The sequence below is a fragment of the Heliangelus exortis genome, chromosome 5, assembly GCF_036169615.1.
Source record: "Heliangelus exortis chromosome 5, bHelExo1.hap1, whole genome shotgun sequence".
Lineage (NCBI taxonomy): Eukaryota > Metazoa > Chordata > Aves > Apodiformes > Trochilidae > Heliangelus > Heliangelus exortis.
The window spans coordinates 16327723-16352647 of record NC_092426.1 but is presented as its reverse complement, the minus strand read 5'-3'; the positions used below and the strand labels follow the sequence as shown (position 1 = coordinate 16352647).

The following is a 24925-nucleotide window of genomic DNA, read 5'->3' as shown; positions in this document are numbered from 1 at the left end:
AAAGATGCAGCATGAATTTCATAATAACTTGAGATCCATTTCTCTCCCAAAGTCAAAATTATTTTACAGAAATATTTCTTCCACATGACAAAAGTTAGGAAGACAGCCTCAGCTAGAACTCTAAACTACTCATATGGGCCCATGTAAGACATGTAAGTGTAAAAAGCTATTCTAGAGGAACAGACTGAGAAGAAGGAAAAAAGGAAAAGTCCTTTAAAGATGAATCCCTCTCTTTGCCAAGTCTATCAGTCACAACTATGCATAGTGGAATTAGCTTCTCTCTTCTTGTTTTTAATATAAGGTTTTTTTAATTCCTTTCTCTGAGGTACTGGTTATCCCCTTTGAAAGGGCAGCTCCTCAAGTTCCTACTGCTGCTTAGTCATCTCACTGGGGGTCCCTCTCCTCTGCTAGAACAATATGATACACATCAGGTAGAGTGGCTCTTTTCCAGTTAATGCTGTTTGAGATTCCAGTATTGAAAGAGGGCCCACAAGAGGTGTGGCACTGTATATTAACAAAACCTGTTGCTTGACACTGTCCTTCCTTCAGATAAAGTTTGTTATGTCCAGTCATGAAGAACCCTTTCTTCCCCTCACAAATATGTACAACAATAGCAGAACTCAACCCGTATGGTACTTACTTTTTTGGAGTAGGATCATAAAACTTGTACTGATCCATTATCTTCTCTTCAAGTTTTTCCTTGTGCCTTCTTAAGGCATTCAATTTATCACTGTGAGGGGCAAAAAGCACATGCTGAACCACCATCTGTATTGTTCATCATACAATAAAAAAAAGACTAGAAGGCACAAAGAGTGGAAAGAGACTGAGATATCTCTCTATCACATAATCTTCAGACTCTTACTAAGCTCATCTGCTGTCTCTTTAGAGAGGAGAAATGCAAAAGCCTATTGAATTTGCTGATGGGTCATCTTTGTGCAGTAGGCATGGAAGGTGAAAGAACAACACTCACTTGGTGTCAGATTACTTGCTGTAAACTCAGGCAGTTAAGTTTAGTTGGTGTTAAGATTAATTTTTAAATTTTTCTAAAATTCATTTGCTGATCACTGACAATTACTCAAGGGCTAGCATCCTTATGTAGTCTGAACTTCTTGTCTACATGATAACTAGTATTTTATTCTAGTTCTAATTATTCTGTTGTAACTGAGGAAATAAATGTTTGATCTTTTTAAGACTACTTTAGTCCCCTGCAAGCAGTGTCAAGCACTTTCACCATGTAATACTACTGTAATACTACTTTTTTTTTTCCACTCATTATTTATTAACCTGAACAGTGGATGTCAGCAAATCATTTCATCGAAGTAGTAGGTCTAATGTGCCTGCATCACAAAACTGTCAGAAACTTGGATAAATATGCTTTGAGTACATTTGAACTAATGTTTCAAACATTTCTAATGTTTCAACCATATAATTCAGTACTGAAATAAAAGTCAGTAATTCACACATAATTCTAAAGTGCTTAGACTAAAATTCTGGGGTTTTCTGCCTTCTCTTGTACCTATAAGAGAAATTAACTGCAGTGAGAACAGGATGCTTTGTAAATGTACAATATGTTTAAACAGGGTATCTCACTTAGATGTGTCACTCTGTGCATGGGACTTAGCAATGCATGTTGACACTTGCACCCTTAAAAACAACAAAGGAATTATTTCTAATAATGCAAATGCCAAAAACTAGGAGCATGAATAATTTTCTTCATGAATCTAAGTATAAAATCACTCTCATAAGACTAAGCTTTTGTTGCAACAAAGCTGTTTTCTAAGTTCTTAAGAAATCTTTAGGTACCACCAGTTTCAGCATTCCATCTTTTATCACTAAATTTTCCACATGGGTTTATCTATAAAATTTGAAGAGCTGTGCAAGTCCAGGTGTCTCCTGAACATCCCTTTGCAGTAAGGAAATAATGAAGAAATCTTGTAGTTTCTCCCCATTACATATATCTCCCCTAAACATCTCATTTTCTAAACAAACACCAAGTATATCATTCCCTTCCATATCCTTCTACCGTTGATAAATGATTTGTAGTTTATGTTTGTCTAGATTATATTTCGAGTTTCACAATTCAAATCTCATTTTTCTTACATGTACTGTTTCTGTTCTTCATGATATTGCTCCTTGTTCTCCATGTTCTGCTCCAGTAACATCTGATTCTGCTGACTCAGCATCTGAATCTGACTCAGGAGGTGATGGTTTTCTTCTTCCAGATTTCCCTTTAGACGTGACAGCAGCTAATAAACAAGATAGATTAATGTCCCCTCTGTCTCTGGCTTCCCTGGAAGAGCACCATAATCAAGCTAGCAAAATAGGCAACGTAGAACATTAATCAATTAACTTCTAAGTATATGGAGGTGTTCTCATGACCACATAACCTGACTTTCTACAAATAGTGTGCCAAAAACTTCACAAAATGAATGCTAGCAATGAATCCAGCATATACCTACCCATAGTTACTCACCTCACAGTGGTTATCTAGCTTGGTCAGAGAAATATCCATGGACTGGTGCTGTTCCTTCAGCTCATCATAACGAGCTTGCCAACGATTCAACTCCAGCTGAGAGTTGTTCAAGGAAGTTTTCAGCTCTTTAGTGTGTGAATGCAGCCCTTCATACTCTGCCTTTAGTTGGCTGTGCAAGAAATTCACCCTGAACACAAAGAAGCCATCAGACTTTTGAAGGATACTTCATAGAAAGTACCTCACATTCAAAGATCACACCATCAGTATGCAGCTGTCACTAAATCAAACATGAAGTTCCAAAGACTAACTCCTAAAGACCTTTTTATTCAATGCACATAGTAAAATTTTATTAAGAAAGTAGTAATGGTATTAAAAAGTATTCCAAATTTACATAATAATAAGTGAAAGGAAATCAGATGAAACACAAAACTGCTGTTTCTTCAATGTGTAAGAGACACACCACAGATTTCTGAAGCACAATGTATTTAAAGCATTGGTATATCAAAGCACCTGTAGCACCTGTATTTGACATAAATAAAGAACACTCACAGAATTTTCTTCCTGTTGCATGAAATATGAGCACTAAAGTGCCCTGAACTGTGAGACACTCCAATGTCGTAAGACAACACTGTGATATTATTTTCTAGCTTTTGGCAAATCTAAAAATGTCTACAAACCATGAAGGTACCATGAAGGTACAAAAAACAAATAAGCAAACAAGTAAAATTAAATAAATGGATAAATAAAAAGGATGAAGTTCTGTATCTGCTGACACATTTAACTAATCCTTGTCCTCTGCCAGCATTGCATTCAATTGAGCTGGATACAGCAAGCTTTAGGAAAATCCTTTGCAGAGCTCTGCAAAAGCTCTGCTAAAGCACATTACAGTTGGGGCAGCATATGAAACTTCAAGTGACTGAACTTAACTTGTGATTTAAAAATGACATTGTGATTTAAATCTGACATTGTTATAACTCGATATGACCTTGACCCTTTATTTGTACCAAACTATTTCTCAGAATGCCTTTGTGTGAGCACGGTGGCATTGAAGTGTTTACAATAGAGACAGCCTCTGAAGAATTACAGGTTGGGAGGGGAGGGCACGTTGTACTGCTGCATGATGTAAAGCTCAGATGCAAGCTCAGAAAAGGGGTTTTGACATGCGTTAACTGTTACCCACTGATTATTATGAATCACTAAGCCCACTTTAATAACAAGAATCAAATCTCTTCCAAGTGTTAACAAACAGTAGCTTTCTCTGTGCAGCAGAAAACCAGCAAGGGTAACTCCTAGAACATTCTGATCATATTGGGTAAAAAATACAATACAGTTCTACTAAAGGAAAAAAAGCAGGTAGGAACCATTTTACACTCCGGGTATTACTGGGGGGTTGGGATATTTTAGTATGACTTTCAAGGTAAGTACTTGCAAACAACTCATTACAAAGTCTTGTGAACTGAACCACACAGAAGCTTATTTTGAATGAGCAAAAGCCTCGGGATCAGACCATGTTTGAAGGAACAAAAAACAGTATTTTTTGACAGTGTCCATGAAGCTGATAATTTTAAATGAGCTAAACAAAATCAAGACGACAGAAATGGAGAAAAATTATCAGACACATTAATGAGGGCACTCTCAAACTACAGTTAACATAACATAGCAAAACAACTGTGTGTTTTGCATAATTGTCTTTTAAATGATATATAAAAGAACTTAGAGAGGGAACCTTACCTGTCCAGTTCTTCCCTCAGCTTCTGATTTTCCCCAGTGGTTATTGCATTTGCTCTCCTCTCTTGTTGCAGAACTTCTCTCTCAGTTTTTAAAACTATTTCTAACTCTTCCAGTTCTGCTTTGTGTTTCATTAGACTGTTGTATCTGCAAAAAGAGAAGCACCATACTTAGCTTTCATTTAAACATTTTTCTTCCTGTGGTTAAATATTTTTAATTGGTGGTACCACAACAACCAGAAAAGACTTTTTTTCCTGTCTGCTTAGTTTCATATATATTTATGTGGTTAAGCATCTACCAAGGCTGAAGAATTCAACACTACGCACAGAAATTCAGCTTAGTCTGTAAGTCAGCAGGGAGAGTGCAGAAAAAAAAAATACTAATTTTTAAGCAAAATGGAATGCAAATGCCAGAATTTTATCTCAGTTCCAGATTCTGACCATTTGGTAAAAAGCAGGTCAGTCTCCAGGGTGAGTGGAAGCTGCACCATTCAACTGGAATCCCATCCAAGAATAAATATCGGTGGCATGTTTTAAAACCTTGACTAGACAGCAGAAAGAAGCAGCCAAAAACCAACAAGGAGGCAGTGGAATTAGCAGCAGTTTATCAGGTAATAACCTAATGAACATTTGGCTATATGCATAGGTAAAAAGCACCCTGAATAGGTAATAATCTGCACATTCCAGATGAATGCTGAAGGTAGTATCAGTGAGCTGACAGCAAAACACCTTTAATCAGGGGCTGACCAACCTGCCTTAGTGGCTCTACTTGTTCACTAGTGAGAAATCCAAGAGCAACAGTGGCATTCATGTCCAGGTTTCCACTGTTACCCAGTTTACAAAATTTGTGCATACATCATTCAGGGTGGGGAGACAGGAAGACACAGAGGGCAGATGCCATCAGATATGTCTTTAATTTCAATCTCTGGAACACTAAAATAACAGAGGTGTGGAACAACTCCCTTGATACCTGGCACAGGCATCAATTAGGCAGGCTCAGCCTTCCTGAGCTGCTACACAACTCACATTCAGAAATACTGCAAAGAACAAGGTGGCTTGAAACCACATCACAAAAGAGCAAGCTGTTCACAGAAGATTTGCCTGTGCCCACAGACAAACCCCAGCAGAAGCCACTGGGAACACTGGTGCAGCGAATGTCAAAAGTAATAACCACATTTTTCCGTGACCTTGATAAAAAGATATTGTCCCAAAACAACCCTGGCCAGATCTACATCTCTGTCTAACACAGAGAAACCTCCCCCCCTAAACAATTTTAAAACAGCAACCAGGTGGAAGGTGCAGCGCTGCTTGAAAAAGCTGGAGAGAACAAGCAATCATCTATCTGGGACTCTCATCCCAGTGGAGATGAATGCAGAGCACAGTTACTCTACAGTCACAAAAACTTCAAAATAAAAACAAAAGCAGCAGACAGCACCAAATACACTGACTCCTGCCAAGTTATTTTTCTTTCAGGCTACCATTCCCTTCATCTCAGGGTCAAATTACAGTCTGTCCCAAATTCCAGTCCATTGAGGGGCCACACAGAAAAGTACCTGTCTTCCAGACAAAGCTGCTTTTTGCTATTCATTCCCTGAAACAGCAGTGGAGTTTAATTAACCTTATTTATTTGTTTTCTTCCTCCATTCAGCTCCAGAACATTTCAAATGCAATGTCTGTACAACAAATGGAAGAACCTGAAAGCTGAGCAAGGCTTTACATCCAGCTCCAAGGATTTAAGACAGACTGCATGCCAATCCAGAGTCTGAGAAGACAAACTCCACAGTCAGTCCCTTGGCAGAGATTATTACCATGGTTTCCTCTACAGAAATGCTGTTGTGAATTCTTCTGCTATTTCTGTATGAACAGGCTACTCTGTTCATTTTTTTTCCTAAGTCCTCTACTTTCTATAGAGGGCTCCTGAGAGGGAAGCAGTATACTGGTCCAGTTTTACCAGCCTGGCCTAGCTCCACATGCTGCCTTGGAGCATGAGAACCCTGTGGTAGACCACAGCTGCTCCCCTAGGCATTAGCTGAAAGGTAAGAAAGAAGAGACTGTCTGCAAAAATTGAAGTGATTCCACATCTCTGGAGCCTGAATAAAATCCTGAAGGCAAAATTTTCTCGTAGTCTGGATTCAGCACTATGTCTACCATTTTTGCAACCCGACAAGCTCTACCACTGGGCCAAGGTTATCCATTCTGTAGGCTATTCAACAGTCATGTTCACTCCACCTCTTTAAGCATCAGGTGCTTGGACAGAGGGGTTTTAAAGATTTTCTTATATATGCACATCAAATCTGGTTTGGCTCCAATGAAAGACATTTTGACAATCGTATTCCTCTTTACTCCTTTTGGCTTTCACTTTTTCTGATGGTTAATTAGGAGAAATGCTGTGGCTACGTATTCGTGACTGAGAAAACTTTAAAAATGCTCAGCTATGATAAAAAGCATGTGACAAAAGAAACCCAGAAAAAGAATTACCAGCCATCACTGGTAAACAAATAATACAAGTCCCTGCAATATGTAACCCTCCACAGGAGGGATTCTGTTTTTCCACTGTCTCTGCAGGATTAGACTTCTCCCCAGTAAGCCACAAAGAAAAGCTCAATGGTCTGCTAATCAATTGCAGTTAGTAAATGTGCAATAGGTAAAGCAGCTTACAAAATGTAGAAAAACACTGCATTCACTGAGATAGTCACCCAAACACCACAGTGTCATGAAACTGTTATTAAAGATAAGTGATCCTAACATAGCAACTCTCCTTTTCTTGATACCTTAAAGCCATGTCTGTGGCTTTGCTGAGCTACAACAGGCCATTTCACTGCAGTTACACACAACCCATTATTAAAGCTCCATTGCAGTGGTAATACTGTGCAGATAGAGCAAACTGCAGTTTGCTCAGGTGCAGAAAATAGTCCGTGGTTAGAGTGCATCAGACTGAACCACACAAACCTTGGGGATCTTGGCTGTATGTGGTATTGAGAGTCCAGAAGATAACTGAAGTTGCTGTAGATTTTTCTAGATGAAATGCAGTCATAGGTTTGTGCAGAAGTGCCATTCTGCCTTAAGCAACAAACCATGATTACAGTTCTGTCACCAACTGAGAAAAAAAAAATTACCTTGAAGCTGGGACAAGCAAAACCTGCCTATTAGACACTGCACAAACTTCTTGGCTGCACTGAGCTGCTCTGGGAAAAATTAGCACGTGTATCATTCTAGCTGAAGTTGAAAGAGCAGTATTTCATCTTAGTAGTTAAATGCCTCAGACTGACAAAAGAAAAGTCTTCTTCCAGATGTTTTTCTACCTTTCTCCCCTCTGCTCCCTCAGCCAGCTGAACTGCTCACAGCACATGACAGAAGGACACACACCCCACCCCCAAGAAAGTGGCTTGTCTCTTTTTTTTTCTGACAGCCAAATGGACTGTCCTTGGACAAATCACCTTGGTAAGGATCTTTGGAGACTCATCTGCTGAGAAGGACTCTACACTCTTAAAAACGCCAAAATCAACCCACTTCTAGTTTTAAAAAAAGGCCACCATTTGCTTCCCTGCAACATCCCTCACTGGCATCCCCATCTTGGTAACAGATAGTCCAAATTGTTTATGTTTACAATAGTAATCTAAGCACTTATCACTCGAGATAACCTATTTTTAGAAAACCACTTTTTCATTAGACAAGAATTGTTTAATAATTGGCACTCATCAAGCACAGAAAGAACCCAGTAAACTGCCTCAACACACCACAGTGTGATAATCTCAGGCAAAGACTGAATCAATGAGACCATTAATCAGTCTGAGAGAGACTTGGTGAGCAGGAACAGTGTCTGTATAATCACTTACAGCTCATTTAGTTGACAGCCAAGCAGCTGTCCTGTCACACAGCCCTGGTGAATATTTTAATCACAACAGCTTTATTTCTCTACTTTATCAAAATCTACCACACATTGTATTGTCAGCTCCTTAGTCTTTGGGAAATAAAAGCTTAGCACCAGTCTTTAGTCCATCCTCAGAGATCACGATTGAATGGTCTTGCACAGACACTGAACTTAGATATATTTTGGTGAAAATCACTGAGTTGTGTAAGAAAAGTTTTGAGGGGCAGGCAGAGCGACATTTATGTATTAAATACATTCTATATGTTGTTTGGTACATGTACAACTGTCAGAAAGGTCATTGACCAGGGGCTGAATATTAAACTGATTCCTCAGATCTCACAATTCAATTTATGGATGTGAAGCAAAAGCCGTAGATGGGGAGAAAACAAAGAAAATACATCACTATCTCACAGCTAGCTCAGTGCAGCTTCCTTTAGAAAGACTCCCTAGTTGTAAGGTTGATGCCACACACTATCTTGAAGTATTTAAATTTCTCAAGGTACATACTTACTCACACATAAGGAGTTACCTACACGACATGCAGATGTTACTGTATAATTAGAAAAGACACCCCAAACAGCATAACTGGGAGAATCTTTTTAAGGTTGCAAGTTATTACAGCAGAGATCCTCATATGTAGTAAAGGCATTTAATCTACTTCTAACAAAGCATCCCCAAAATCCATTCCCCTATTTGCTAAATATCACCAGTCATCTATGGTCCACCACCTTTAGAGATATAAAATCTACAGCTTTGCAAATATCTTTATCTAATCTCCTAATGACAGCAGAAATGAGAAAACAGCTTTTTAGGGAATCAATTTGGTAGTTTCTGTTTGTATTTGGAGACCAACGTTCTTAAACTAAATTGTAACATGGGAATGTTCAGGCTACACTCCACCCCCGAGCAGTGAGCGTACCTCTCACCCAGACCTTTGTGCTCCAGATCCAGATTTTTGTGTAATGTTTTCAGGCAGCTGTGTTGGCTAATTAGCATTTCATATTCTGCAGACTGCCGTTCATGCAGTGAAGCAAGGTGTTCGTGGTCCTGAAGCAATGATTCATACTCAGCTTTCAGCTGCTCCTTCTGTTTCACCAGATTTTCATTCTCGTTCTCCTTGGCTGTCTGCTGAGTTTGGAGTAAAGCATTCTGGGCCATCAGTGAAGCACTCTGGGAGCTGAGAGTTGAATTTTCTACCTAAAGTTTCTCAAATAAAAAGCAAGTGTTATTTATTTACACCTACAGGGACACACAATAAATAAAACACATGTATCAACTTCTAACTGTCTAAAGTTAATCAAGAATGCATTCATTGCTTTGTAGACTTCAGACATTTATGGACAATATGGCATTGTTTTGGTATTATTGCAGGTAGTGGTCTGAAAAGTATCAGGATAACCTCCAAAAAAACCCCAAACACTATTTTACTAAGCACTTGAGTCTGAAGACCAAGATGAGGTGAACTACTGGCAACTCAACTGTATCTCTGATAATTATATACAAAGTTACCCCATGCTTGTGTACAAGTACTGAAAACTTAAGTTTACCCAAACTCAAAATTAACTGTACCACTGCTCATAGGGGCAACACTCCTAATATATATGATTTCAGTAGATAGGTAGTGTGTTAATTTAGTGTGTTGCTTCTACACTTAGATTGAACAATCACTGTTTTCCTTTAAAACCATTGTCTTTCTCAAGCTAAGTGTTGTGTGGGTTATTTTCTTTTTTTCCAAAATTAAAGTAATGTTTAAGATTGTATTTGCCACTAGTAACTTCGACATTTTGCCTGAAAGTGTGAAAATTTTCACTGGAAATCATTGGTACAATGTCTCTTGGGAGCTGATTTGTGCCTCCCGATTTCTTTCAATCTCTTTCACAGCCATGGAATTAACAGCAAAAATGAGCAAAGATCTTCTATTCCAGAAATATAGCTACTGGAATAACATATACAGACTTTGCTGTACTGATTTTAAAATTTTCTCTCTAAATCTTAATGAAGATAGCTTCCAGCCACTAGCTACAGAGCTCACTTCCCTCTCAGCTTTGAGAAATTCAAAGCTCAACCTAAGCTCCATCTTATGGTCTTCATCTTTACATCACACTACATAGGCCTACCAATACAAACATTTTCTTATTAGCTGTCATTTTCTCCATACTACTATAATCAAATTCAGGTGCAAGGCTGTCCTGACCTGGAGTTTTGCTGTCTCTGTCTGCAGGGTAGTGTTGTGCTCCTGAAGGAAGACATTTTGCTTCTGTAGTGTCAAGATCTGATTGTTGAAGGAGCCATTCTGTGTTTCCAAATGCTTCAGCTGTTCTTTAAGCAGCTGCTTCTCAGTATGCAGGGCTGCATTCTGAAAGAGAGATGGTATTGAAGGGGTGACAGGAAGAAATGAAACAGCCGTCCTGATCATTTGGAGTGCTATCAAAAATGAGAAGCAATTAGTGATGATCATTCTGCAACAAATGTGCAAAAGTAAATTTTTCCCAGAACCAAATGAAAGTAGGACAGATGTTATACACAGGATTAATCCCTGCAGTGATGTAATACAAGACACATATAGCATTAAAGTCCCATTAAGTCCCAAGAGGTACCTGAGAAATTTGCAATCCACTCATGACCTCCAGGGAAGTCTGAGGACACAGACTGATAACAGGAAACAGAAAGAGAAGGCTTACATTTCTTTCCAGTTCAATTGCCCTGTCCTTCAGTTTCAGCAGCTCCATAGTAGCTTCTCGGTGTCCCATTTCCAGTTTCTCATTCATTTGGTGGTTGGGAATGAGTTTCTCTGCAGAATATCTCATTGATTTCTGAGCATGCTGCCCATCCTGTTGAGTCTGCTGAAGTGCATCAAAGTCTTTCTTTACCTGCAAAGCCAACAAGAAACAACCTTCAACACTGATTTAACAGTGGTGTTTTATATTAATAATGATGGTATATGCAATTCCTCTCTTGCACTGTAGGGACTTTTACCCTGACTTCACAGATGGGAAAGCTGAGACACAGACAGGTGGAGGAATCTGTCTCTCAGCCTCCGGTCAGGTGTCCTTTTAACTCAAGCTCATTGTCACCTAAAAACCAGGATATTCTCAGGAGGGATATTTAAACTCAGCCTATGCTTTTCATTAAACAGAAGAAAAGCACCACCACTGCAATGAAAAAAACATGGGGAAACAGAGATATGCAAATAGTGGTTATATAAAAATAGTTTTCCTGCCATGCCCCCAGTCCACATAGAAAGGGAGAAGAGAAAGCAGTCCAGTCAAAAAGAGCTTTTGGGAAGTGTGTGGACAAGGTGGTGGTGTCAGGGAAAAGCAGAAATAACTTGTTCTTGCTGAGTGGAAAAAAAAAAAAAAAAAAGTGAATGTGCAGAACGACATTGTGAACAATTAAAATTCAGTTAACCTCTTACCATATTTAGATCATTCTGTAGCTGCTGGTTCAAGTTTAGAAAATCTTTCACTTGAGCTTCCAGTATTGCAATCTTTTCCTCTTTCATCGCTAGTGTTGTTCTTAGTGCTGATTCAGTTTTGCTCTTCAGAATCTTGTATTTTCTGAAATACAAGACAACAGCTTCCCAATAGCTGTCACTAGGGTATGAGCCAGCATCTGCAGAAGAGACTTCGCCTTCATATTTTCTCTATTGCTGCAGATTGCTACTGAAATATTACATCTGGAGAAGATTCTTTTGGAAAAAACAATCAATTTTAATAGAAGCAATGCCAGCATTGCTCTACAGAAATATCTAAGAGATCCATAACTTCATTTCCTCTAGTCACATTACAGAAATTACTTCATGTGCATTTTTTGTATATTCTTGATGAGGAAAAAAAATGTGTGGAGTATATTCTAAAGACTTCTATGAGATGTGTATCTATCTTTTTAGAAGAGGTCAATATACATATAGACTGTTGGGAATTCTTTGTTCATTAGGATAGGACTTGAAGAGGGATTCCTTGCAATCAGGAATTTCTTAGGCAACATCTATGTTTATGTTAACAGGTGGCTGGATCACTAGTTACATGGAATAATGAAAGATACTGTCTGTAAGACACTACTCACAAAGACAACATGAGGAGGAACACACACCAAAATAGTTACCCTGATACTGTGCTGGGGAATAGAGGAGGGGCTGTATTAACACTGGCTAATACAGAGACAGTAAATGGCATTTCTTCCTTCCATCCAAGAAAATGTTTTGCAAAACCTACAGTATAGTGCCAAGCTTGCAAAAGAAAAATATGCCTTATGTCCAAAATTGTTAAGGATAATTGCAAGTGGTACAGAGGAGAACCAAAAGAAAGGTAAAGGACTTGAGTTAGGCTGAGGAAAAGCCCGTAGAGTCAGAAAAGTGACTAAGAGAGCTCAGCTTCCTTACGTGTCATCATTGCCATTGTCATCCTGCAGCAGCAGCTCTTTGTTCAAGCCTATCTTCTCCAGTTCCTGGCTCAGTTTGTCCAGCTCACTGGACAACTGTTGACTCTTCAGCTTCTCCAAGACCAAGTCCTGTAACAGCACTTACATGATTAGTTGTTGTGTGAAATGTGATGATAAGTATCCAGCACTTTGGATTTATTTTTTTTAAAGTACTGAGAAAGTCATTGGATAAAATCCTAGTCCCGGGAAGGTCAGCTAAACCTCTTTATCAGTGACAGCTGAGTGCGGAATTAAAATGATTGCTTTTATTTATAGTTTACTTGAAGTAAATCTGAAGAATGCTTATTTTGGCTTTTGTGTCACTTACTGAACTGAATATGTGCCAACGCTGGCATCCTGCCCGCCTGCCAGGAGAGGGAAGATGTGTGCAGGCCAGGAGACTGTGCCCTTGTGCCACAGCCGGGATGCGAGCGGGCCCGGGGACACCAGCAGAGGGAGTTCCCACCTCTCAGCCAGGACACAGCCCTGCCTTTGGAAAGCCCAGCAAACACACAGGACTTCAGTACCAAAAATTCCCACGATTATACGGTTAAGGCAGTATTACAAAGGGACTCGTTAATACAGGATTTTTGCTACCGACTCTGAGTTTCTGGCACATAGTAAATTACAGCCAAAATTATAAAAGCTAAAGTTACATTGCTGTCTAAGAGACTCGACAGCTCTGGAGTCTATACAGTGTGGTCCCTTATTCTAGTACCTACTGTCCTGTTCTGGTTTCACATAGGTTTCTTTGGAAGAAACTTAAGTAGAACCAGACAAGGAAGTCACAGGAGGAGGGCATTTGATGGATGGAGTTGTACCAACAGGCATACTGGGACAATGCTTTGCTGTTACGCCAGTAAGGTGGTCTGTGTGGAAATTGCCTGAGAAGACATGATACCACGTTTAGAAAGGACAAATCATTTTTGGTGCATAGCCAAGTTCAAAGATTCTTAGCATTCAAATCTCTCAAATGCAAATGTACCACAGAGAACTACATTGTTTATGTTTCTGCTCAAAAGTTCTCTTAAAGAAGAATGAAAAAGTTATGACAAAGTGTAACTTCAAGTAAGAAAAATAAGTATTCTGGATATCAAACAGAAGCAAGAATAAATTTTAAAAAATACTTTAATAAACTTAAATTGTATGTAATCAATAGTCCTCTGATAGCATAAATTTAGACACATACCCATTCACACAGCAAGGGAAAAAAGGTAAAGTGAAGGTAAGTGCCAGTCCATAGTCTGTAAACAGGGAGCTGCAACACCTATGAACTCCTGCACAATCTGTAGAAAGCAACTAAGAAAAAGAAGATACACACCTGTATAGGTCTCCATGACTGCATATTTGCAAAAGTCTGAGAAGAGAAAGGCTAAAAAGAAGCCTTCTCAGCAATGTTAATTTTATAATTATTTTTAAGGGAAGTTGCACAGAAACAGAACTTGGGATCATTTCAAACATTTCTGATACACCTTTTTTCCCCTCCTCAAAATTATACTAATGCTTCAAAAAATAAAATAAAATTAAATATTCAAGTAAGTAATTGCCTACTTCATTAGCTTTGCTAAACTTACTTATTGCACTGAGCTACCACAGCACTGACCCTTTTCTTCTGTATGCCCTTACTGCAAGTTGCAATAACCTGAATCTGCTCATAGGCTGCTTAAAAGAGTGTCAGGTTCTGGCACACATCATCAGTTTGCCAGTGTACTAATGCCAGTTTTAAAAGGATGACTACTAGGAAAAGTGGGATTACTGCATCCTGCAGTTGAGATAGGTACTGAAAGAGATCGCTGATGCTTAACAAGAGCTGCTTAGCATCCTCTCACTCTGCATGGAACCTCTTGGGGAAAAACATTGTATGCAGTTGCAAAGCAAAAACCTGGGGCACTGGTTACTGAAAGAGTAAGTCTGTTTTAAAACAGGAAAGTTAATGTGTCCTCAAAAACTGCTCTAACTCAAGAGCCAGTCTCCTCTGCTGAAGCTCTCATGTTAGTAAACAATTCTGTGGTCACAAGGCTAGAGAAAATGTCAAAGTCTTTGGTTTACAGCTACTCCATGGCAGCTGTGTTAAAACCCTATTCTGCATGAAAAAATGCTGATGTAATTTGGAAACACTGTTCTTCTGGACACAAAGTTTCTGGGCACATTGTGGTTTTTGACAGGTTCCACTTTCCAAGGCAGCACTACCCAGTGATGCCCACTAAGGCTGTATTTTCCAACTCCTGTATTAAACTGTCATGGGACAGATGTCTCCCTTTGGTACTTCACACAGCTGAAATAAAAAACAGCCTGGTGTTGAAACCATTAGTGTTACATTGCTTACCTCTCTCAATGTAGCTAGTGTTCTTTTATCAATTGTAACTTGCTTTATGAGGTCTTTATTGTCTTTTTCAAATTCTTTCAGCTTACTAGATGAATCTCTGAAACGAGCAATTTCCTTTTCTAGTGTCTTGTTTTCTTTCTCAGCAACAGCCAACTTTACTGTACTATCATCCAAAATAGCATCTTTCAGCTCCACTTGCTGCCAGAGTCGTTTAGTTTCTTTTTCTAGCATTTTTTTGTCTTTCTCAAGCTGAGACATTTCTTGTTCTAGGGCTTTCTTCTCCTTCTCTAACCTCTCTAGCTGTTTGGCAGAAATCTTTAGCTCCTCAAGGTTTCTCTGCAGGACCTGGTTTTCACTCTCCATTTCCTGTACTTCTTTTTCTAACTCCTGAATCTTTTTGCTGCTGTTCTCCACAATTTGCTGAAGTCTCTGGTTTTCAGAGTTGACACTCTGATAGCTTAGCTCCAGCCTCTCTGACTTCTTGCTCATTGTTTTTAACATTTCCACACTCTTTCTTAGGTCCTCTTTCTCTCTCTCCAAATCTTTATTTTCTGCTTCTATTTGTGCCATCTTTGTGCTGGTAAATCTCATGGTCTCAACCACTCTCCTAAGCTCCAGATTTTCTTCATCCAACTGTTTGTTGTCCCTTTCCAGGTCCCCAAGACGGATGGAAATATTCTGTAATGTGTCCAGAGATTTTCTTAGCTTCCTGTTTTCCACTTCCAAATCCCCATTCTCCTGCTCAAGAACTTCCACTTTTTCTGTCACTATTTTCATTGCTGCTGCCTTCTTTGTGAGCTGTTCATTCTCCCTCTCCAGCCGATGGAGTTCTTTTTCCATTTCTTCTACTCTTTCCACTTTTTCTTTAACCTGGTCAAAATCCTTTTGCAATTGTTTCTTCTCAAATTCCAGCTTGCTCAGTTTGCTACTAGTCTCTGTAACTGTTTCATGAAGGATCTTGTTCTCTTTTTCAATATCTTTTACTCTTGCCTCACTGCTCACTTGAGATCTTTGCCTCAGGGATAAGACCACTTGATTAAGATGATCATTTTCTTGTTTAAGGTCCTTTATCTACATAAGTAATAAAAAGTCATGCAAATGTTACTCATTTATCTTACCACAGGCAGTATAAATCAGTCAATACACCCATTTAATCTCGGACAAATTTCTTATCATTCTTCCCTGACTAAAATCAGCCACCCAAACTAATTGAAAAAAAAGAAAATGCTAACTCTGGTATCCTGTGATGCTAACAAATTAAAATTAGTGCTACCAGCTAAGAAGATTGAAGCAGAGGTAGAAAGCGGCCTAGGGACCTCCAGAGAACACTTTGGAGATGATTCTTTGTTAGTAACCACTCCTAATCAGTGTATTTTTGTTTAGATTTAGGTTCATCTTTGGGATCTGAATACACAAATTATCTCTGATAAGGCATCAGAAACGCCAAAATGTTTGAAAATTTATAACAGTTATAGATGTCATTAAGGACACACTTTCTGCAAGAACAGTACACAACCCACTGGTCAAATTTCAGCCGAAGCAGTTGTGATTTAGACTGCAATTTGCATTTCATTCTTACATAAAAATCATCCACAGAAACCCACAGTACATGCTAAAACCAGCTGGTGCCCCATTTAGTAAGATCCAGAGTTTCCTCTCCCTTCTAAAGAGGGAAGGTCGGTCCTTACAACAGCCTAAAAGGTCCCCTTTTGGTAACAGAAGCAGTAGCCCACAAAATATGCTGGTCTTTTTTGGCTTGAAGAAATCTTTTACCTACACTTGAACAAGTTCAACTTGCACTCAAAATCGCCCTATTGCCCTGAGAGGACCAGATACTTTAAATGTAAAGTAATCGTAAATGTAAAAATATAAAGGATCAGTAAATTACCACTACTGAGCATACACTTTTAAATAACACTTGCAAAGTTTGCACCTGTCTTTCTTTGTCAGCTTTTAGAGTCTCCATGATAACTTGTAGCTGTTCTTTATCTTTTATTAGCTCCTCACTCAAGGTCTCCAGATCTTGACTACTTTGCTTCTCTTTTTCAATTTGATTTTGCAACTTCTCAATCTGTGTGGAGAGAATACACCAAAACACATCAGCCACAGCTCAAAGCACTGACTGTCTTTTAAGTTATTTTGAAGATCGGAAAGGAATGAGATGGGGACTATGGCTGAAAGATGTAATCCTTCCCCTTTCCAGCTTGCTAGTCTCAGAGGAGGAAATGGACTGTTGTTTTTCTCACGGTGCCAAAAATCTCCTTCATGCCTATTAAGATCAAGCATGAGGTACATATAAGGTACAGCAATAAGAAATGCTTCACCTGCCTGCCTGAATGTCCTGTTATGCTACTTTCAACAGTGATTAAGCTTCTGGTGCTCATGTTTCTGAGGGACTTGCCTGCTCCTCCTCCTGGCCTCTTTATCAAGGATGATCGTAATCTGTCAGTGAATGTGGAGAAAGTTAAGATAATTCACTGACAATTCACAAAAAAAGAAATCAGGAACAGAGAGTGACAGAGTTTACCTTCCCTCTCCCTGTGCTCTGTTTGCCCTCTATTTTCCCCCTGCAGGTGACAATACTGGATTTGAAAGACTTGTGAATCAGGTCCCAGTCCTATAATGAATGATGTCTTCTTACTCCCTCCTTTTGGAAGTTGTACTCACAATGCACTAAGCACTAAAAAGCAGCAGCACTTCAGTATTTAGAAACAAGAGATTGAGAGAGCTTCCAAGTCAGGAAGGATTTCTTTTTATGCTTGTAAAGCACTGTGAGCACCTACAGTTCTGCAAAAGTATCAGCTCTTTTTTTTTTGTGTTGGTATTACTAACTTTGCCAACAGTGAAAATGTCAATGAAAATGGTATTAACAATAATTCTTACAAGTGAGAAATAGCTGGAGGCTGGGCTCAGCCTATGTCAACATGTGCCTCTTTACAGGAAGTGTTTAAACAAGCAGGGGCTGCCCAGATTGTAGATAAGAAGAGCTTAGCAGTTAGAAATGTAACCATGTTAAGATTCATTAGTCTCAAAGGACCTGTTCAGAGAAAGCTGGAACAAGCTGAGTAATTCAGCAATACCTGGTCTTCATTACAACCTCCCAAAAAAACCTGGGGACAAGTAAGAAACTGCTGCTTAGAGCTTGTTGCAGTCAAAAGAAGTCAGTAAGGCAGAGAAAACAGATTGGTACTTGGACTGCTGCTAGTTGACTGTGCCTGAAAGGAGTTTTTTTTTATTACTAGCCTCTCTGAAACCTTGCAAGAAAGAAAAAATATCATCTCCTCCTGTACCACCTGAGTAATTGCTTTCTGGCTACATGATCCTTCCAAGCACTAGCTCAGTAGATAGCCAAGCATAATCAATTTTTGAAAGTCTCAGACAATGGATGAAATCTGACTCTAGTTAAATGACTTTAGGGAAGCAATATTTTACTATGGTTATCTCGGAAAGTTACAAAAAAACTCGACAGGCACACAGTATTTGAGAAAAACACTTCATGTCTTGCCCTGTGACTTTATATGTGCTTGTGTTTAACAGTCCTTTAAGAACTGTTGCTGCCTCCACTGCCTACAGTGAATCAGAGAGAGGGAGGGAGAGAGTGAAAGAGGAAAAGAGAGGGAGAGAGATGGAGAAACCTCCCTTACTAGCTCCCTTTTTCCCAGCACACCTCCCTGTGAACATGCATACCTTCTAATTAAGGCGATACATGTGTAGGAGAAATGCAAAAATATCCCAAGAGGATTAATAAAAAAGACAAAATCAAAGCTCTCAAGATTATTTTACACATCATGTATCAGATTTCTGTGCACTGAGAAGTAAATTTATGTCCCACACAGATTATAGCATACTTACTTCTACCTTTTTTTTTTTTTTTTTTTTTTTTCTCTATATCACCCTGAATGGGAGGTGAAGTTCATCAATAACTTGCCTATCCTATGGTATTTAGTCAACAGCTCCCATCATATATCTCTGGTGAAGAGTTTACACACATTTCAGTAGCAGTATTTTTAAGTGCCATATTTTTACTTGTTGGTCTGATGCATACAGTGACCCTCTCCTACAACACAGGCATTCCCCAATGTTTTTTGCCTTATTTAACTGCCAGACCTGCAGGTGACCCCACCATGTCAGCACATTCATTATCATCAAAAAAATCAGAGTAATTCTAGAATCAAAACCGTTGGCATCACTACAGTTCCATAACAAGAAGTGCCCACAGGAATGTGCCCGGGGCAAAGCCAAAGGTCGACCGCAGTTTTTCAAGTGACTTTAATTGCTGTGCACCACAGGTATCTGCTGAGTGCTTTATATGTGTTGATCTCAAATTTCAAGCATGTAAATTAGAGCTGTAGTGAAGTACTCATACACAACAGATCATAACTAGAGTGTGGAAAGAGGAGTACAGTTTTTCTTGTTCACAGAAGGAAGCTAAGAAGCAGAGGTGGTCTCTCAGCTTGGCGAAAGAATTGGTCCAGAAGATGGAGTGATCTGGTGATGGACACCTTTTCTCCTTAGTAGAGAAACTGGCACTCTGCCAGATGAAATCTGACAATCCATGGCCAGCATTTTGTATCAGGATTCTTCCTCCCCTTGTCCTTTTAAACATTTGGTTAGCCCAGAAGCAGGCTAGAGAGGACTGAAATCTTCTTATCAATGTCACACACACAGGTTACAGCAGTGATGGGAAAAGGTGGAATGCAGCTTGTATTCCAGTAATTTAGGAAAGGCAGGAATGTGGAAAAAACTGACATGGAAATTCTTTTGTACTCACACTAGCAAACATCCTCTTACCCCACTGGCTCAATTAGAGTTCAGGATAAAGGCCACTAGCCAGACAAAAATAAAGCTAGTGGTTGGAATAAACTCAGCACTGTGTTTCATAGTAACAAGCACTGAGCTGGCATTTGAGCTAAATGTAATCACAGTTAATAATAGACTGTAACACACACACACACATCTCTATATATAAATAAATTTTAAAAGTGATGACCTGTGTGTTTATTACAAAGATTAAAGGAATCCAGATCTTTACAGAGAGGGAGACACTAGAGAACTTCTAATAGCCAAAAGGACAAGACAAAAGGAAAGAGCTGATCCACGACTACAAACAGCAAAATAATATTATTTTAAAATATACTAACTTGAAATCACCTGTGTGATTTATTTGAGTTACCTGGAAACAATATTAAAACTTCAGAACAAAAAAAATAATCCAGTGTGGTCATAGCTGCCTTGCCTAGTCATGACTGGCATAAGATGACAAAAAGGGACACAATCAAAAGTAGAATCTGACAGGGGCAAATGGGCACTGAAAGACAGCTTTTGCAAAACAGGAACAGTCACTTTGGCTTACAAGGACACACCTAAGTAGGCAGTGAAGTAGAAGGCAACAGAATACACCAATGTTAGAATGCAGCTAAATAGATGGGCCCAAAAACATGTCCAGTCTTCTGAGGAAGATGGGTGAATTCCCTGCAATCCCTCGTTCCTCAGGAATGCCATACAGTCCTGGTGCCTAAAAACACCAAAGAGCTCTGTCTGCTCTTGTGAGCAAATTACCTTTTTGCTAAGCTGTTGATTTTCCTTTTCCAGTTCCACAAATTTTAGGCTGCTCTCTCTGGAGGCCAAAGAGGCATCTCTCAGCTCTTGAATTGTATTCTGCAAACTCTGATTATCCTTCTCCAGCTTCAGGATGCGACTGGAAGCACATTCATTCAGCTCAAACACAAAGGACTTTCTGGCTGTTGAAACAGGAGAATGAGAAGGTGGCATTAACCAATTAACAAACATCTCCCTTCCTAGGTCGTTAGGATTCACTCCTATGAAGATAATTGCAGCCACATACTTATCATTTCAGCTTGACTGCTAAGTAAATATTTTGGTAAAAACAGAACCCATTTTCACAGATAACAATTAAGACAGGCAAGTATCTAAAACAGATAACCATCTTAAAAGTTACTTATTTTACTAACTCTTCTTAAAGTTGCTTTGGCCAAGTTAGTAGCATGTTTAATATTAGAAGCAAAATGTACTTTGATACCCTCATACTTCCATCAGAGGCAAAACTGAGGCTGAAAGTAAACCACTGTTTACTCAAACGGCAATCAGTACACTTCTAAAAGCTAGTGAAAACATCATACTTTGACATGGAAAAAATTCTTACACAGGTGAGTTCCAGGCTTTATTGTTCTTATTTTTATTCCTATTCTTATTCCTGTTTTTATTCTTTTACATATGGAAAAGTTATTTTACTAGAAGGGTGACAGAGCACTGGAACAGGTTGGTTGCCCAGTGGAGTCTCCTTCTCTAGAGACATTGAAAACCCACCTGGATGTGTTCCTATGTGACCTTCTGTAGGTGACCCTCTCTGTCAGGGAGGTTGGACTTTATCTTTCAAGATCCCTTCCAACCCCTAACTTTCTGTGATTTCTGTGATTATCTTCACAGCTACTTCATCACGAATATGCTGAATCAGGATATTTTACTATCAGGTACCCAGACACAGGACACCCATGAGAATGTTGATCATAGAGAAGTCTGCAGTTGAAATCTCAGAACTAACAACATTCATGCAAATTTTACAACACAGATGTTATTTTACTTCAAGTGTTTGTAAGAAAAGTCTCACTACCTCAGCCTAAAATCCCAGCACCAAAAGCCTCATTGTTTGGTTCATTTCTCTGCTCAGAATCTGAATAATTTTAAAAGCAACTCCCTGATTCACATAGAATAATTTCTGCCCTTTAACTCAAAACCACATTTCATATTACGTTCACTTTAACATAGTCTTCAAGTCTCAGAAGATTATTCACTCCTGGTAAATAAACAGAATGATTAAATACAGCACACTTAGTACTTCAGACCTGGCAGGTTTTTGAGAATGGTAAAATCCTATTTGCCTCCTTTATGGAGCATTATCTCAAGTCTTGGTCAAAGAAAGACTTGAATAGTAAACATCAAATAAATACTCCAGTTGACTTCTGTCTTGAAGCAAAGCCCATCGAAATGAATTTTCCTCATGCTTATTTTTTAAATATTTTGAATAAATATTCCAAATGAGTAGGTAAAGTTTTCTGCTGTCTGCCACTGGCAGACTCAATTTGAAATCCAGGAACAGGTTTCCCAGAGGAGCTTTGCAGCTTGAGCATGTTTGTATAAACAAGCTATATTCAGAACAGCAGCATACATTGAAATGGAACTTAAAGAGAAGTACTGGAAAAGTAGGACAGGACTTCTATGAAATGATTTGAAGTTTCAAAGTTCAATGTTCTTAGATATTATAGATCAGGCTTCCTTTACTTTTTCTTCCTAAATAGAAAAGATAACTATTGCTCTCAGTTCCTCTTACTCTCTTCTGCTTTAGTAAATCAGAGAGGTTTTATAGCTACAGTGCTGAAATGCTAAGCAACAATGCAGTGAAGGAATCTTATAATCTTTAACTCTTTTTTAAACCACTCTGTCGAGTAAACTTTGAAAGTTATGTTTGACAGAAATTAATAAATAAGAGAAAAACTAGCATCCTTCCTTCTATTAACTTATTAGTGAAACCAAACCATGAAGGGGGCAAAACACTACTTGAAACAAGTCAGAAAATTTGATGGTTTGACCTTTTCCAAAAATACTCTTAATCAAATTTTAAAGTTTTGAGAGAAGTGTGGTTTTCCCCCACATATTAAGAAATACACATAAGGAGGAATAGAGTGCCACTCACTTCTCAGGCTAAGGTAAACCTGTTTTGCAGGATTATTATTAAAAGTAACAATTAATTAGTTGCTAATCTTAGTAAAGAGAACTCAGCTCCTAGAGAGCAAACAGATTTCAGACCTGGTTTCAGGAACACAATTATTTTACAAAACAACACTATTCTTCTAGACAGCTTTATTGAAAACTGAATATCTGCTTAATCTAATTTATTCTATTGTCTGTAAATTAAGCCGTTCTGGTGCAAAAAGCCAAGCATGCAAATCTTAGCAGAGCCAGGTAAGCAATCAATAAAATATACACACTGAGATGTATGAAATAGCTTATTTCCCAAATTCCATTTAGCACTCTTATTTTGGCTTGTATCATAAACAGAATGAATGTTCAACATAGAAGCCACAGCTAAAATCTGACTAGTGAGGGAAGCCTTAGTTATGTTTGTTATAATTATGGAAATCAAATCAACCATTGGGAAAAAAAAAATAAAAGCCCAGTTATTTTAGCTGTACACATTTTTCAGTATCTAGTAAAAATAAATGACTTCAGCATTTGTGACTTCCTGGGACTTAAAGACTGGCTAATTGTCTGTACTGATTGTACTAAAGAACACTAAAGATCACAGTCTCCTCCCATCCATTCAGTCAGAACATTCCGTGTTCAGTGTGACGTTTCTGCTGTGTCATCTAAAAAGCTTTGGGTTTTATTTTTTATAATTTTACTTAGAAGTCGCCATCACAGTGATGAACAAAATAAAAGGAAAACATGGTGATTTCAAAAGAAAGTTAAAGACACCAGAAGCAATTCATTTTAGAAGATCCAAAGAACTAAGTTCAAAGTTAAGTGGCTCAATGAGGGAAGTTCTCCAAGCTTGGACTCAACAGCGGTTCCCATCTAAGTCAACCAACCTGTCTACTCTACAAGATACCATGAACACAACAGCTACCCCAGCTGGTACTCACTATCTGCAAGATCTGTGCTTTTAGACAGTTGTTCCAGCTCCCAGCCCAGGTGTGCAGACTCATTCATGCTCTGTTTCTGTGCAATCTCCAAGATCATGTTCTCCTCCATCAGCTCTTCAATTCTCTTCTTGTCTGTGTCCCGGTCCTGTGCAAGACACACATGACTGAAAATGCATATCCAGCTTATCCATAAGATTCTTCTGTCAGTTGAACTGCTACAAGCACAACAAGCATTGAGGGTAGAAGACTCTCATTATACAGTGTGCTTTTCTATTGAAATACATGTATAGCATTAAACCTTTGCTCGCTGCTACCACAAGTGTGCCACAGAATGCAATGCAGAGACACCCAACTGGCCCTGCTAAGAATCATGGACCTGCTCAGGTCCATGATACCCTTGGAGAGAGGATGACTGGAGAACACACTGGGCAATGACAGGACCAGTAGAAGCCATGGCTAGTAAGGTAAGCTGGACTCGAGCTGTCTCCAGAGCTAAGCTCTTCAAAAACATGTGGCATTGTGTAAATGACACACTCAAGTTCTACTGAGCTTCTTCAGCTCATCAGGTCAAATTTGGACATGGGTCAGCAAATATCATCTGCCTCATAAGCTGGGTTCTAAAATATACAGAAAATAGATCTTATGAATGAATCTACCATTATTTCTTGAGATTATTTTGGCCCTTTGCATCTGTGGGAGCTTAAGTGTTATTTCACAGGGTCCCAAATTTTCATTAAGCATTACCCAAACATTCACCAGTTCACCCACACAAGCATCAGTCAAAATCAACAGCCACTTTGGAAAAGCTGGAGCAAGACAGGACTGCTATAATGTCCCAAAATCAGTCATTAATCATAAAAACACACAGCATCCTCAACATTTTTGTTTCCAACAGACCCTATTGAAAATCTCATACGTTTAAATCTCCATAATGTTAAACCCACAAGAATTCAAAACACAGTGGATAAAGGGTGGATAAGAGAGTTAAAGAGATGAAAGAGTACTTATTATTCCCAGTGTGTAACATCCAATGTTGCTTTTTGCTTGTTGACAGTCATCTTTTATGTTTTCTTGTCTATGAAGCAATAAGCCAGTTTTTAAATTCTGCATATTTTACAGCAGTAAGAGATTCTTAAAGTCACTGTAATGCTGGGGGTTTTGTTTCTATAAAGAAAGATACTTTACTACAGTAGCTTTCATTACTATACCTAAGAGTTCTACTTAACTGACAAATTTTAAAATCTCTTATCAATATGTATGAAAGCAATCAGTATTTTAAAGCTGTGATATACCTTCTTGCATAAAATTAAATTCATCAGTCTCACACAAAGTAGCATTGGCAAACATTACAATTATTTCAAGAATTCATGTACACAAAGTTCAAACTAAAAAAGCACTTTAAAAGCACAGTTGACTCATCTGTCCCAACTGGCTTCTTTGACACAATCT

General features: G+C 38.7%; 1 protein-coding gene across 1 annotated transcript in view; it reads right to left on the bottom strand.

Annotated features, from left to right (window-relative positions):
• CCDC88C (coiled-coil domain containing 88C) overlaps positions 1-24925 on the bottom strand; it is a 92735-nt gene that overhangs the window by 11116 nt on the left and 56694 nt on the right. The window contains exons 12-24 of the mRNA XM_071745050.1: positions 23477-23621; positions 20376-20557; positions 16750-16887; positions 14817-15887; positions 12453-12580; positions 11487-11628; positions 10753-10941; positions 10266-10427; positions 8991-9268; positions 4205-4348; positions 2474-2660; positions 2101-2246; positions 641-730 (exon numbers count right to left, since the gene is read on the bottom strand). Coding sequence (XP_071601151.1) covers positions 641-730; positions 2101-2246; positions 2474-2660; positions 4205-4348; positions 8991-9268; positions 10266-10427; positions 10753-10941; positions 11487-11628; positions 12453-12580; positions 14817-15887; positions 16750-16887; positions 20376-20557; positions 23477-23621 — 3002 coding nt within the window. The remainder of the gene's footprint in view (positions 1-640; positions 731-2100; positions 2247-2473; positions 2661-4204; positions 4349-8990; positions 9269-10265; positions 10428-10752; positions 10942-11486; positions 11629-12452; positions 12581-14816; positions 15888-16749; positions 16888-20375; positions 20558-23476; positions 23622-24925) is intronic.